Source organism: Mycteria americana, unplaced genomic scaffold, assembly GCF_035582795.1.
Source record: "Mycteria americana isolate JAX WOST 10 ecotype Jacksonville Zoo and Gardens unplaced genomic scaffold, USCA_MyAme_1.0 Scaffold_39, whole genome shotgun sequence".
NCBI lineage: Eukaryota > Metazoa > Chordata > Aves > Ciconiiformes > Ciconiidae > Mycteria > Mycteria americana.
In genome coordinates, this window is record NW_027445626.1 from 1,815,579 (window position 1) to 1,827,605 (window position 12,027).

General features: G+C 51.9%; 1 protein-coding gene across 1 annotated transcript; it reads left to right on the forward strand.

The window, feature by feature from the left end:
* Positions 1-522: 522 nt before the first annotated feature.
* LOC142403621 (olfactory receptor 14A16-like) lies at positions 523-8,151 on the forward strand. Its single transcript, XM_075489859.1, has 3 exons — positions 523-556; positions 5,530-5,581; positions 7,209-8,151. Exons 1-3 carry the CDS (start codon positions 523-525, stop codon positions 8,149-8,151), a joined length of 1,029 nt encoding a protein of 342 aa, XP_075345974.1.
* Positions 8,152-12,027: the final 3,876 nt, after the last annotated feature.

Consider the following 12,027-nt stretch of genomic DNA (forward strand, 5'->3'; position numbering starts at 1 on the left):
ACACCAATAGAAAACACATTTTTCTGTCAAGCACATATCCCAAGAACCCCTAAAGCACTCCCTGCTTCCGACTCTGTTTGTCCATATTCAGTCTTGGCTCACAGCAAGTCCCATGCTGAAGTCACAAGTTGCCTCAATTCACAGAGGGAAGCAAAGAGAAAAAGTGAATACTCTTGACTAGCCAAATCTGCATTAATCCCACCCTATCTGGGATACAGGAGCACGTCCTTTGTAGCCTCTGCAGTATCCACACCTACTCATTCCTCTCCCCCAGCACTGGACAGCTTGGGTGCAATTGTCCAGGCTTCCTTTTCTACTCAAGGCAGAGCAATCACTTGTCTCCACTGAGATGCTTTGGCCTACCCTGCTTCCCCTGCCCCCAACCTTTATCTCCTGTAACCCTGCTCCAGTGATAACTAGCACTGGTGGTCATAATGGATGCATCTGCGCATGATGGCTGCATCCGACTCAAAGTGAATTCAGGAGACAGATAAGAACACAATAGCCAAGGGCTACTGTGCAATGCACGCCCTGCAGAAACTAGAATCTGTGGTCGGTACGTAAATATGACTATGAGTAAATCATCTTACCCCATCAATAGTCTTTGTATGAGAACCCTTTGTGATTTTATATTCCTAGATAACATTAGTGTAGATACAAGCAATCGCTCACATATTTGTCTTTGTAACTTTTCAAAAATGATGGGATGTGACTTCAGTTATTCAGCTCCTGTTACGTCTTATCAACTGTTATGATCTAATTATACATTGAGTCAAGATTTATTGCCTACCTGCATTGGAATGCATCTTACATTGGTGAAGAAAATACTACAACACGATGACCTGTGTCAACTGCTAGAATGCATGTGAAACAATGGCCACAAACCTCTGATCACCACTCATCATGACACAGAAGAGATACGCCATGTCTTGGAAAGAGTGAAGAAGGATGGGGAACACCATTGGTGGGAAACTCTTCTTGGATGGTCACCAACAGCAACGGGAGTTTTTAATCTCATGCTTCACCCCATTGTGATTTTACTAACTAACACTGATGTGTCTACAGGATAAAACAAATAACCCAACTCCAACCACCCAAAACATACAAGCTAATACATAGAAAATAGCAATACTTCACTATCTAGTTACTCTGGGTCTGAAAGGCATAAATTATCAATATACTATTTATGGCACAGCGGCAAGAGGTGACCATACCACCACGCTGTAGAGAATAAGATGAATTGACTATAGGCATGGGGTGCAGTGTGACGGTGTGTTACCCCCCCGGCCCCCCAACCTGACCTGTATCTCCTGTAACCCTGCTCAAATGATAACCAGGAGTGGCAGTCGTAATACATGCATGTGCTCACGATGGCTGCATCTGGCTCAAAGTGGATTCGGGAAACGGGTAACAACACAATAGCCAGGGGTTATTGCGCAATGCGCCCACCTAACCACAGTAAAGAAACTAAAATCTGTGGTTGGTATGCAAATGTGACTATGAGTCAATCATCTTACCCCCATAAATAGTGAGCAGCCCAAGAGCCCTTGGAGCTCTCCTGCATGGCAGCGGGCTGCACACCAGGATCTCCCCTTGAGCCGGGACGCCTCTTAAGGTTAGTCCTCGACACTGAGAGATTCCTTGCTGCAACAGATACTTGGTTAGTGACGAATAGCATGCTAAATATTGCAATCTTAAATAAGCGATAGAAAGGATTGATTGTGCATATATAATCCTTTAGACATGGATCATTAACCAAGTCTGACACTAAGACTGGAACTAGCCGCACCTAGACTCCTCTCTGAGAAGGAGTTTAGGAAGCAAGGGGGTCCTTTCTGAACCTCAGGACTCAACAGCAGGGTCTCCCTGACAGTTTCATCCTGGCCTCTATGCACTGTTTTATATCAATGAAGTACTTTTTTGCTTCTCTCTTACGAGTGAAGTGCATCACTCCATGCACAACAGCATCATACTCCTCTGGACAAAAAAAAGGGAATCTCAGGTGTCATGGCGTACCAATACTTGCGTTCAGGGATCTGGTCAAAAAACCCATCTCCATTTCTGTTGAGTTTGCTCAAGTCACCCTTGAGTTGATTCCCATCCACCGCTGGTTGTCCTCCTCCACAGGAAGAGAACACAGGGGCCATCCCCTCAACACGGGGGGCATCCCCCATACGCATCCTGCCTGCCAGTCTCTCCAGCGGAGCCTGCGTTCCTCCATTGCAGAACCCCATATGAGCAAGCAGTCCCACCACATCTCATTTAATCCAAAACCGTCACAATTGTGTGACAAGCCATGGGGCTCCAGATCCTCCTGCCTGTGATCCACCTTCTCCTGCCTATGTACATTTGGACCGCAGCAGCTCAGCTCTGGCACCAGGGTGGAGTGCAGACTTCTAACAGGGAAACCTGAGCAGTGACCCTGACCAGAAGACCATTGTCCATTGAGCTGTGCGGCACTGCACGTACAGCCTGGCCTTCACGCCTGTGCTGTGCAGAACAGAGCCCTTGGCCGCAGGACAACTTCAGCAACTCATTGTCTCACAGGAGCCTGCAGGCAGCTCCCACTCAGTACTGGCCCTTACGCCTCCTGCGTGGCCTTGCCTGTAGCTAACAAGGCAGCAAGAATTTCTCATGAGAACATCAGTTCTGTTAGACTGTAGAGATGATGAGAAGAGTTCTTTTTTGGTAAGAAATTCCTACAGCAGCTTGAATGATCCAAACAGGGGAATGTCTTCTATGGGTGGGGTCCACATGGCATGTTGCGGGTGGGTCAGAGGCCTGTTCAATGCTACACCACCTGGGGTCCCACCATCTAAAAGGGACCTGAGATTATCTGCATGATTCTCTCTTTATAGTGTTAGTGCTGATGAACAGCATTTTAAATGATATCTCACAGAGTCTGAGTGCCTTTCTTACTCCAATTATAATGAACCAGTGGTGAAAAACATTCTCTCAGCACCTTTGGATGCAGCCCCTCCAGTGCCATGGAGTGGTAAGGGTGGAGTTTGCTCAAGTAACCCCTGGCTTGATCCCCATCCACTGCTGGTTGTTCTCCTCCAGAGTTCTGCCTCAAAGCAGAAAGGCCTGGGAGACCTCGCTGGTGGGAACTGAGGCAAAGAGGACGTAGAGTAGCTCACATCTATCTACACCTACTCTTACTAAATGTAGCAGTGGTCTCACAGTATTTCTGACTCTTCTTTAGCTGTTCCTGAGGTAGCAACAGCTCATCTTAATGCCCTTGAATGCCGTTTTGAGTTTCAACTAAGTTTTGATAGGAAGCATGTCTGTGCTTGGATTATGCTGTCCTTGAAGACAAGATGTATGCAGGCACACTGTTAAAATCATTGGTCTGTTCCTTGATGGAATCCTCAAGGGAGTGAGTAAAGACCCCAGTGTGGGGTGCTTTGTGTTCAGGCAATGCATGCAGCTGTTGTGCCAGAGAAAAGACAGACCTTGCTTCTCCGATGGCATCTGATGACCGATGCCTCTGACTGATGGCAACAGTCCCTGGCACACAGGCATCAATCACACTCCCTGCAATGCTGTCAGGGGTGTCTGTCACGCACCCGCCCTGAGTGGGAATTGCTTTCCTGCAGGTCCTGTGCTGTCCCTGCCAGCCCTGGCATCTCAGGGAGCTCTGTGGGCCTGGATTGGAACATTAAAGTGAGTAGATACCCTGAATTCTGAAAGGCAATGTGGGGATGAACATGAGGCAACTGCCAATCCAGTGAGTGGAGACCTAGTAAATCCAACAGATGGAGAAGAAGGAAGAGTGAGACTGGGCTCTCATATGGCATATGACTTCATTCCATCATATGGATATAGGCCACCCTGAACATAATGAGTGGGGACAGGTTCAGTTGCCCTTAATTTGGGCATCAGCTGTCATTTCAGTTGGCCACAGGAAACTCCCAAGGGCCTCCAAGAAGATGCCCCCAGGTGGTGTCCTGTCTCTACATCTGCCTGCACCTATCTTCGATCTGTCTCTATTACCTGCACATATCTTTGACCACCTCTGGCCCCTCAAATGTCACCAGACAATTGCATCTGAACAGCTCACTCCTGGCCTCCATCACCATTAATTTCCATGGGAGCTGAGAGAAGGAGCTCACATGCAGGTGTCTATTGAATGACCACCTGAAGAGAGGCAAGAGGCATCCCACCTCCTGTGGGTTGGTGGTGTGCAGGGCAGGGAGCTGAGTCCCCTTCCAGCCCCAGGACTACAAACCAAGGAGAGGATGCCTTGACTGACTCAGCTGAATCCCTTCCCTCAGCAGGGCAAAAAGAGATTCCTGCCTGTGTCTGTCTGGCTGTCCTGTCTAATGATGGGCCAACAAAAGTTGATATTTCGACCCAACTCTGTCTCTGAGCAGAGAAATGCCACTGCTGGAACGAAGTGTCTCACCCCAGCTGAGAGAGGGAACATCAGTGATTCCTTCAGCTTGTTCCACAGTAGGTTCCCCTGGAGCCCCAGCCACAAATCAAGGGAACCCGGAGGGGGCAGACAAATTGCTACCTTGGGCTGGTCCTCTGCTGCTGAGCTGGGCCGGGCTCCTGGGACAGAGGGAGCTCATGGCAAGTGGGCAGAGCTGCAGAGAGACAGCTCTGCCCAGGAGCAGCAGCTCTGCAAAGCACAGCAGGGCTGAGGGCACAGCCTGCAGGCACCGAGGGGAGAGGAGCAGGGCAGAGAGAGCTTAAAGGCAGTCTGGGCTGTGAGGAAAGTTGAGAGCTCGCTGGGGGAGAAATCTTCACAGCCCTCTACATGGTAAGTACCTGCATGACAGGGAATGTATCTGCAGTTTGTGGAAGGATCTCCAAAAGCTGGCACATCCCACAGTCAGGAGGACTTCCACAGTTCGTCTAGCGTAGAGGAGGACATGCTGCAGAGCAGGGCTTCCCTGCTGCACCATCAGAGGGACAGGGCATCTCAGCTGCCTTCTACCAGGGACAGCTGCAGGGCTGTGAATGTGTGTGTGTGCAGCCAAGGGTGCCCAGGGCTGTCCTTCAGCGTCCCTGTGCCCCAGGGGGCTGTGTGCCCAGGCAGGGACTCTGCCGCCTGCCAGGGTCAGCACTCAGCCTGCCCGGGGAGCTCCCTATAGCACTGCAGAAAGAAGCTGTGGGTGGAAGGAACAATTTCTGGCAGGGCAGGGTCTTTCTGCTGCATCACTCAGGGCTGCTCACAGCTCCAGATCACCACTAGGAAACTTCCAAGGGGGTGTTTCAAGAGGAAGGTCAAGGCAGTTTACAAGAAAGAGATTTCCTGAGTCTGTGTTTTCAGTTTCCTACTTGGAGGGCAGGGAACAGGAGCAGGGCTGGGGGTGGGGGAGGGAAAGAGAAATAGAAAAGGACCTGTCAAGCTTGGACAAGTCATTGCGACTTCTGAGCTGTAAATTTGAGGGGTCAGCAGGTCTGCTAATAGCCTCCTAAACTGCCTTCAGCCACTCCTCTACCTATGGACAGCACCAACATCACGTTTGCTGGACCCATCAGGGCTGTTCTCACCCGCCCTTTTGAACCTCCAAACAGGAACACGTGCCCAGGCAGTGCCCTGCAAACAGGCAGGTTTCTGTAGGCCGAGGTGAGTGCACAGAGTTTGGGATGGGGTCTGTGAGTGCTGACAGGGAAAAGACATGGCCCAGGGAATCACTTCCTAGGAGGAAAATCTCCAGGCAGCAGGGTTACGATCAGGGAAGGAGAGGAAACTTAAAACAGATATGCTGTGGGAAGGAGAATTCAGAAAATTCTGTAACATCCCCTCCATCACAGACCCCTTCCTCTGAGCAAGCCCCCTTGCCTCCTCTCCCACCCAGCAAAGCCTGTGCCCTCAGGGCTGTGGGGTCCAAGGCATGAACCACCTCCTCTGCAGCCACAGCTCCAGCAGAGCCGTGCTGCAGCTCTCCAGCCACATGCCCACTTCCCTCTGCAGAGCACAGGGGCTGACACCAACTGCCTGGCAATGCTGGTGTCTGGGAGGTGGCGTGCACAGCTGGGTAAGGGCAACGCTGTCCTGAGTGCCCGGCTGCCTCTCCCCTCGCCTCTCTCAGCCAGACCCTCACTGTATTTTTCCTTGTTTCTCCACTTGTCTGTGTTATTGCTGTTGTTATCCTGTTCTTGCTGTCAGGCTCTCTGGGGATGGGAGTTTCAGCTGCAGAGTCACACACTGATCTTGTGGGTCCTTTTGTGCAGGTGTGTCCATGGGAACAAGTGTCCCAGCTTTCCTCTCATCTGTGAGGCTGTGGGCAATGCAGCCTGTGGGGCTGGGGAATGAGCTGGTTTTCCCTTAGTGACATACCATCATGAAAAAACTTACGTATCTCCTTTTGCTATCTTTCCATGCTGTGAGCTGCCCTCCAGAATGCAAATCTGTTCCATAACATCTTTGTGTAGCATCTGAAAGCCCCATCTATAAGCACAGTGCTGCTATGACCAAGGAAATGCTGTTGGGTTGGTCAAATGAGCCGTGTGTGTCCTTGGCTAGAAGTGGGTTGCTGAGATGTTGAGAAAGGGTGAGACATTTAGCAGTCTGCAGTGGATCCCTCTGCTCTCAGCAGTGTCTGCTGGCTTTTCACGCAAACAGAGCACTGTGATCGCCCTCAGTCTCAGAAAGGTGCAAGCCCAAGGCATCTCGGTCTGAAGGACAGACCAGGTCCCCTCAACTGCTCTAATCCAATGGCAATCCTCTTGCCTTGCAGGATTCACTCAGATCTCCCTGAGGGCAACAGAAATACTAGGACATCCCAGTACAATCCTCAAATCAGATGGGGGGAATAATATAAAAATTTCCTCCAAATTAAAAAAAAAAACAAACAACACAACAAATTTCAGTCTGCTTTCTGCAATCTTCTTTCCTTAGCACTGGGATTCAGATGCTGCAAGCCCTTCTGTTATGGGTGGATTCATCTGACCAAGTTGAACACCAGGACTGGCCGCTGCTTCCACCATTCCCATGAACTCACTGCTGCAGAGCAGGGCTGACACCTCAGCAGCCAGTGCGTGGAGGCCCAGCTCCTCATGGCACATTCAACCAGCACCAAACCAGAGCTTCAGCCATGGAGCTGAAGGAAGGTGTCCTAGGAAAGGGAAATAGAGGGGTGAGGTCTGTAGCAAGGGGAGGGTCTTCAGGAAATGGCTTTGGTTTTGCTCAGAAAAGTCTCCCCTAACTTGTCAATGACTTTTCCTCTTTGCACGGGTCCCCATGCCTGGAGGCAGCAAACGTCCAATGGCAGCTCTATCACCGAGTTCCTCCTCCTGGCATTCATGGACACACGGGAGCTGCAGCTCTTGCACTTCTGGCTCTTCCTGGGCATCTACCTGGCTGCCCTCCTGGGCAACGGACTCATCATCACTGCTGTAGTCTGCAACCATCACCTCCACACACCCATGTACTTCTTCCTCCTCAACCTCTCTCTCCTCGACCTGGCCTCCATTTCCACCACTGTCCCCAAAGCCATGGCCAATTCCCTGTGGGACAGCAAGGCCATCTCCTACCTGGGATGTGCTGCACAGGTCTTTCTGTTTATCTTTTTCATGTCAGCAGAGTTTTCTCTCCTCACCATCATGTCCTATGACCGCTACGTTGCCATTTGCAAACCCCTGCACTATGGGACCATCCTGGGCAGTAGAGCTTGTGTCCACATGGCAGCAGCTGCCTGGGGCAGTGGTTTCGTATATGCTCTACTCCACACTGGCAATACATTTTCAATACCACTTTGCCAAGGCAATGCCCTGGACCAGTTCTTCTGTGAAATCCCCCAGATCCTCAAGCTCTCCTGCTCAGATGCTTACCTCCGGGAAGTGTGGGTTATTGTGGTTAGTGTCTTTGTGGTATTTGTGTGTTTTGTTTTCATTGTGCTGTCCTATGTGCAGATCTTCAGGGCAGTGCTGAAGATCCCCTCTGAGCAGGGACGACACAAAGCCTGTTCCACATGCCTCCCACACCTGGCCGTGGTCTCTTTGTTTATTAGCACTGTCATGGTTGCCTACCTGAAGCCCCCCTCCATCTCCTCCCCATTGCTGGATATGGTGGTGGCAGTTCTGTACTCAGTGGTGCCTCCAGCTGTGAACCCCCTCATCTACAGCATGAGGAACCAGGAGCTTAAAGACACATTGAAGAAGCTGATTCAATCAGCTCTTTCTCAGCAGCAATAGCCTGCTCACGCCTCTTCAGAAGTGATTTCAAATTCATCTTGGGAACCTCCTGTGCTTTGGGCATTTTATCTGTGATGACCATGTTTGTTCATGTCTGCATCCACTCCACTTCCCCAGAGCCATGAACCCAGCCTGCCTGACCCAGAGGGGTGTTCACGTGTGTCTGGCACAATGGTACAGCTGGCTTCTTGTGTCGCACCTCTGTAATAAAAGGGGATTTCCTCATGGTGGTGTCTGGAGGTTGGGCTCTTCTTCCAAAGCTGAGCTCAGGCTGAAGAAATTGCCCCCACAATGCCGTGCTGCTTTGCTTGGGTTCTCCCCATGGGATGAGGGGAGGAGGGCATGTGGCAATGTGTTAGAGAATGGGCCTGGGCTGAGCCTTCACCTGTGGGTGCCCAGTTCCACCCGAGATGGTGAATGATCAACAGGGATCTGCCTGGGACTCTCACCCCATGGCTTTCAGGCACCACAGCCCGCTCGCTCTGCAGAGCAGTACCAACAGCTCAGGGCCCTGTGGAGGGCACAGGGAGGAGGAAGGAGCGGCAAGTCAGGCCAGCATGGACAAACTTCCCTGGTGAAAGGCTCTCTGGGGGCAGGGACATGTCTGGAGAAGAGAAAGCAGCAACTCTGTGCTTCTAGGAGGGAATAAATGACAAAGAGATATCTATTTCTGAATGCACCAGCTCGGGCAGGCTTCTCTATTGCTTGGGTGGCTGGAGCAGCCTGAGGATGCCCTGGGCCAGGAGCCTTTTCCTGGGAGTGGGGCTGGCACAGAGGGGTTTGCTGGCCGTGGACAATAAGGCTGTCTTGGAGACAGGAGCAGACACTGGCCTCCATCTCCTCATGCCATGGCTGGCCCTCAGCCCTGGGACTGAGACACCTCTCTGCCTCTCTGGCAGGAGCTACTGTGAGCTGCAGAGGGGCTGGGGCTGTGGGGTTGAGTGTGCAGAGCTTTGCAGTACCCATCAGTGGGCACTGCCATGGGGTCAGCCCAGAATGGGCTGCTTTTCTGGGCTGGACATGAAAGAGATAGATGGGTAGGGGAGGGAAGTGCTGGGGAACACCAGATAGGGACAGGGCTGGGCTGGAAACTACTTGGGAGAGGAACACACTGAAGTTAGCTGAGCTGCCTGACCATGCAGGGTGAGGACTCACACCAGGGGTTTGCTGGTGCAGAGTCAGGGCTTGTGGAAGGCAGCGGAGACTTGCAGACACAGGAGAGAGGAGGCTGGTCTGTTGTCTTTGGTGGCATGGACAGCTGGGGAAGGTGCCCCAGGGCATTTGTAACACAGACAAACACCACCACCCCCAGTGCCCGGTTGCACCATAGCACTACCCTTCAAGTGACATTTCCTTTTTCCTCATGCCCAGGCTCAGACTCCAAAGCTTTTCCTTTCTCATGCTGTTTCCTCTACAAAGGAAATCTTCATCCTCTCTGAAAGCACCCTTCAAGCAGCTGCAGGCCGTGACAACATTGTCCTTGGCCTCTACGTCAGGAGGCCAAAGCAGCCCAGGTCCCTCAGCCTCTCCACACGAGTCATGGGATTCAGCCCCTTCACCCCATCTTGGCAGATGTCCTCTGCACCTTCTCCAGGTCCTCCCCACTCCTGCAGAACATGGAGCCCCACCCCAGCACAGATTAGTTCAGATGTGGCCACACCCCTGCTGAGTCAAGGGAGGAGCTAACTCCCCTTGTCTGGGTGGCCATACTCCTCCTAATTCAGCCCCATATGCAGCTGGCCTGATTCGTGGTCAACATGCTGCACTGGCTTCCTATAGCATCCCTTGTAGCAACCATGCCTTCTCCTCAGGCTCACTCCTCAGCTGGTCAGCTCCATGCTTGCCTTGATACATGGGGTTATCCTGCTCCTGATGCAGGACTGGCCACTTCTCCTTGTAAAACTTGGTGAGTTTTCTGTTGGCCACCCTGTCCTGTGGTGCCTCTAACAAGATGACAGCATGAGGAACTGCAGGACAAGACGGATAATAAAAGAAGGTCCTAGTCTAACGGACTTGCAGAGCAAAGTAAGAATTCGCAATGCAGCCATCCCAGACACACCAACAGAGGGCACCAGGCAAGCAAACCAGGGACAGTAGGCAAAGGGAAAACAGAGGTGGGCTTCTTGTGTGGGAGGGTTGGAGGATGACCAAAGGGAAGAACCTGGAATGGGGGAAACATGGAAGAAGGAAGTTGGAGGTGAAGCAAAGGGTTCAGCCAGGGCTGTTTGTGGGCACCTGTCAAGTAGCCCTCAATCTCATTTCTCCAGCAGGGAAATCAGCATGGCTGGGCACACCTCTGATGTGTCTTGACAGGAATGCACACAGTGTGGGCAATTCCTGAGCTATATTCTCACTTAGGTACCCAAGATACAGCCACATAGCTCACATCACTGGAGGGTGGCCATGGATGGAAGCAGGCTCTTTAGGAAGGACGGGGCAGGTCGGTGAGGAGGGGAAGTTGTCCTGTATGTGAGTGAGCAGAAGGACATCATGGAGCTCTGCCTAGTGCCAGGTGATGAGCCAGATGAGAGCTGCTGAATGAGGATTAGTGGGCAGAGCAACGTGGATAACGTTGTAGTTGGTGTCTGCTATGGACCAACCATATTAAGAAGAAGCAGCAGATGAGGCCTTCTTCAGACAAGTAGAAGCAGGTTCTCATTTGCAGGCCCTGGTCCTCATGGGGGACATTACCCAGTCAGACATCTGCCTGAGGGGCAGCACAGCAGGGCACAAGACACTCAGGAGGCTTCTGGAGGGCACCATGAACCTCCCAATCATTCAGCGAGAGTGTTAGGAAAGGCAAAGTCCATCTCGATCTCAATCTGGTAATTCAATCTGGACATGAAGGGCATGAAGAAAGGGTTTAAGAACGACACCAGCAGCAAAAGGAAGGCTCGGGAAAATGTGTGCCTGCTGCTAGATGGGTCAGGGGCCCTGGTGACAAACAGCACAGAAAGGGCCAAGAAAGGGCCATGCCTTCTTCCTCTCTGAGTTTACTGGTAAGACCAACCTGCAGGAATGCCAGGCCCCCAGGACCAGAGGAAGGGCAAGGAAGACTTACCCTTGGTGCAGCAGTCTCAGGTTAGGGAACATTTAAAGAAAGTACACGTGCATAAGTCCTTGGGACCTGAGGGGATGCACTGGTGAGTGCTGAGGAAGATGGCTGATGTCACTGCAAGGCCACTTGACATCATGTTGGAAAGGTCATGGGGATTGGGCAAGGTTCCTGAGGACTGGAAGAAAGCAAATGTAAACCCTATCTTTAAGCAGGGCAGGAAGGAGGATGCAGGGAGCTGTCAGCCTGTCTCCCATGATACCCCTGTAGACAAGCGGAGCAAGTATGGACTAGAGAAGTGGAAAATGAGATGGATGGAAAAGTGCCTGAATCCCAGAGGGCTGTGTCCAGTGGCACAAAGTCCAGCTGGAGGATAATCACCAGGGGTGTAGCCCAGGGGTTGATGTGGGTCCCGTTCTATTCAGCCTTTCATTGGAGTCCTGGAGGATGGGACCAGGGGCATCGTGAGCAGGTTTGTGGATGATACAGAACTGGGAGGAGTGGCTGGTACAGCAGCTGGTTGCACTGCCGCTCAGAAGGACGTGGGCAGGCTGGAGAAGTGGGCAGAGAGGAAGCTCATCAAGTTCAACAAAGGGAAAGACAAAGTCCTGCCCCTGGGCAGGCATAATGCCATGGACCAGTACTGGGGGCTGGGGGCTGACTGCCTGGAAAGCAGGTTTCTAGAGAAGGATCAGGGGGTCGTGGTGGCTAACAAGCTGGCCACGAGCCAGCAGTGCGGCTGTGTGGCAAAGCAGGCCGACAGCCTCCTGGGCTGCGTTCAGGAGAGGTTTGCCAGCAGGTGGAGAGAGGTGATCCTTCCC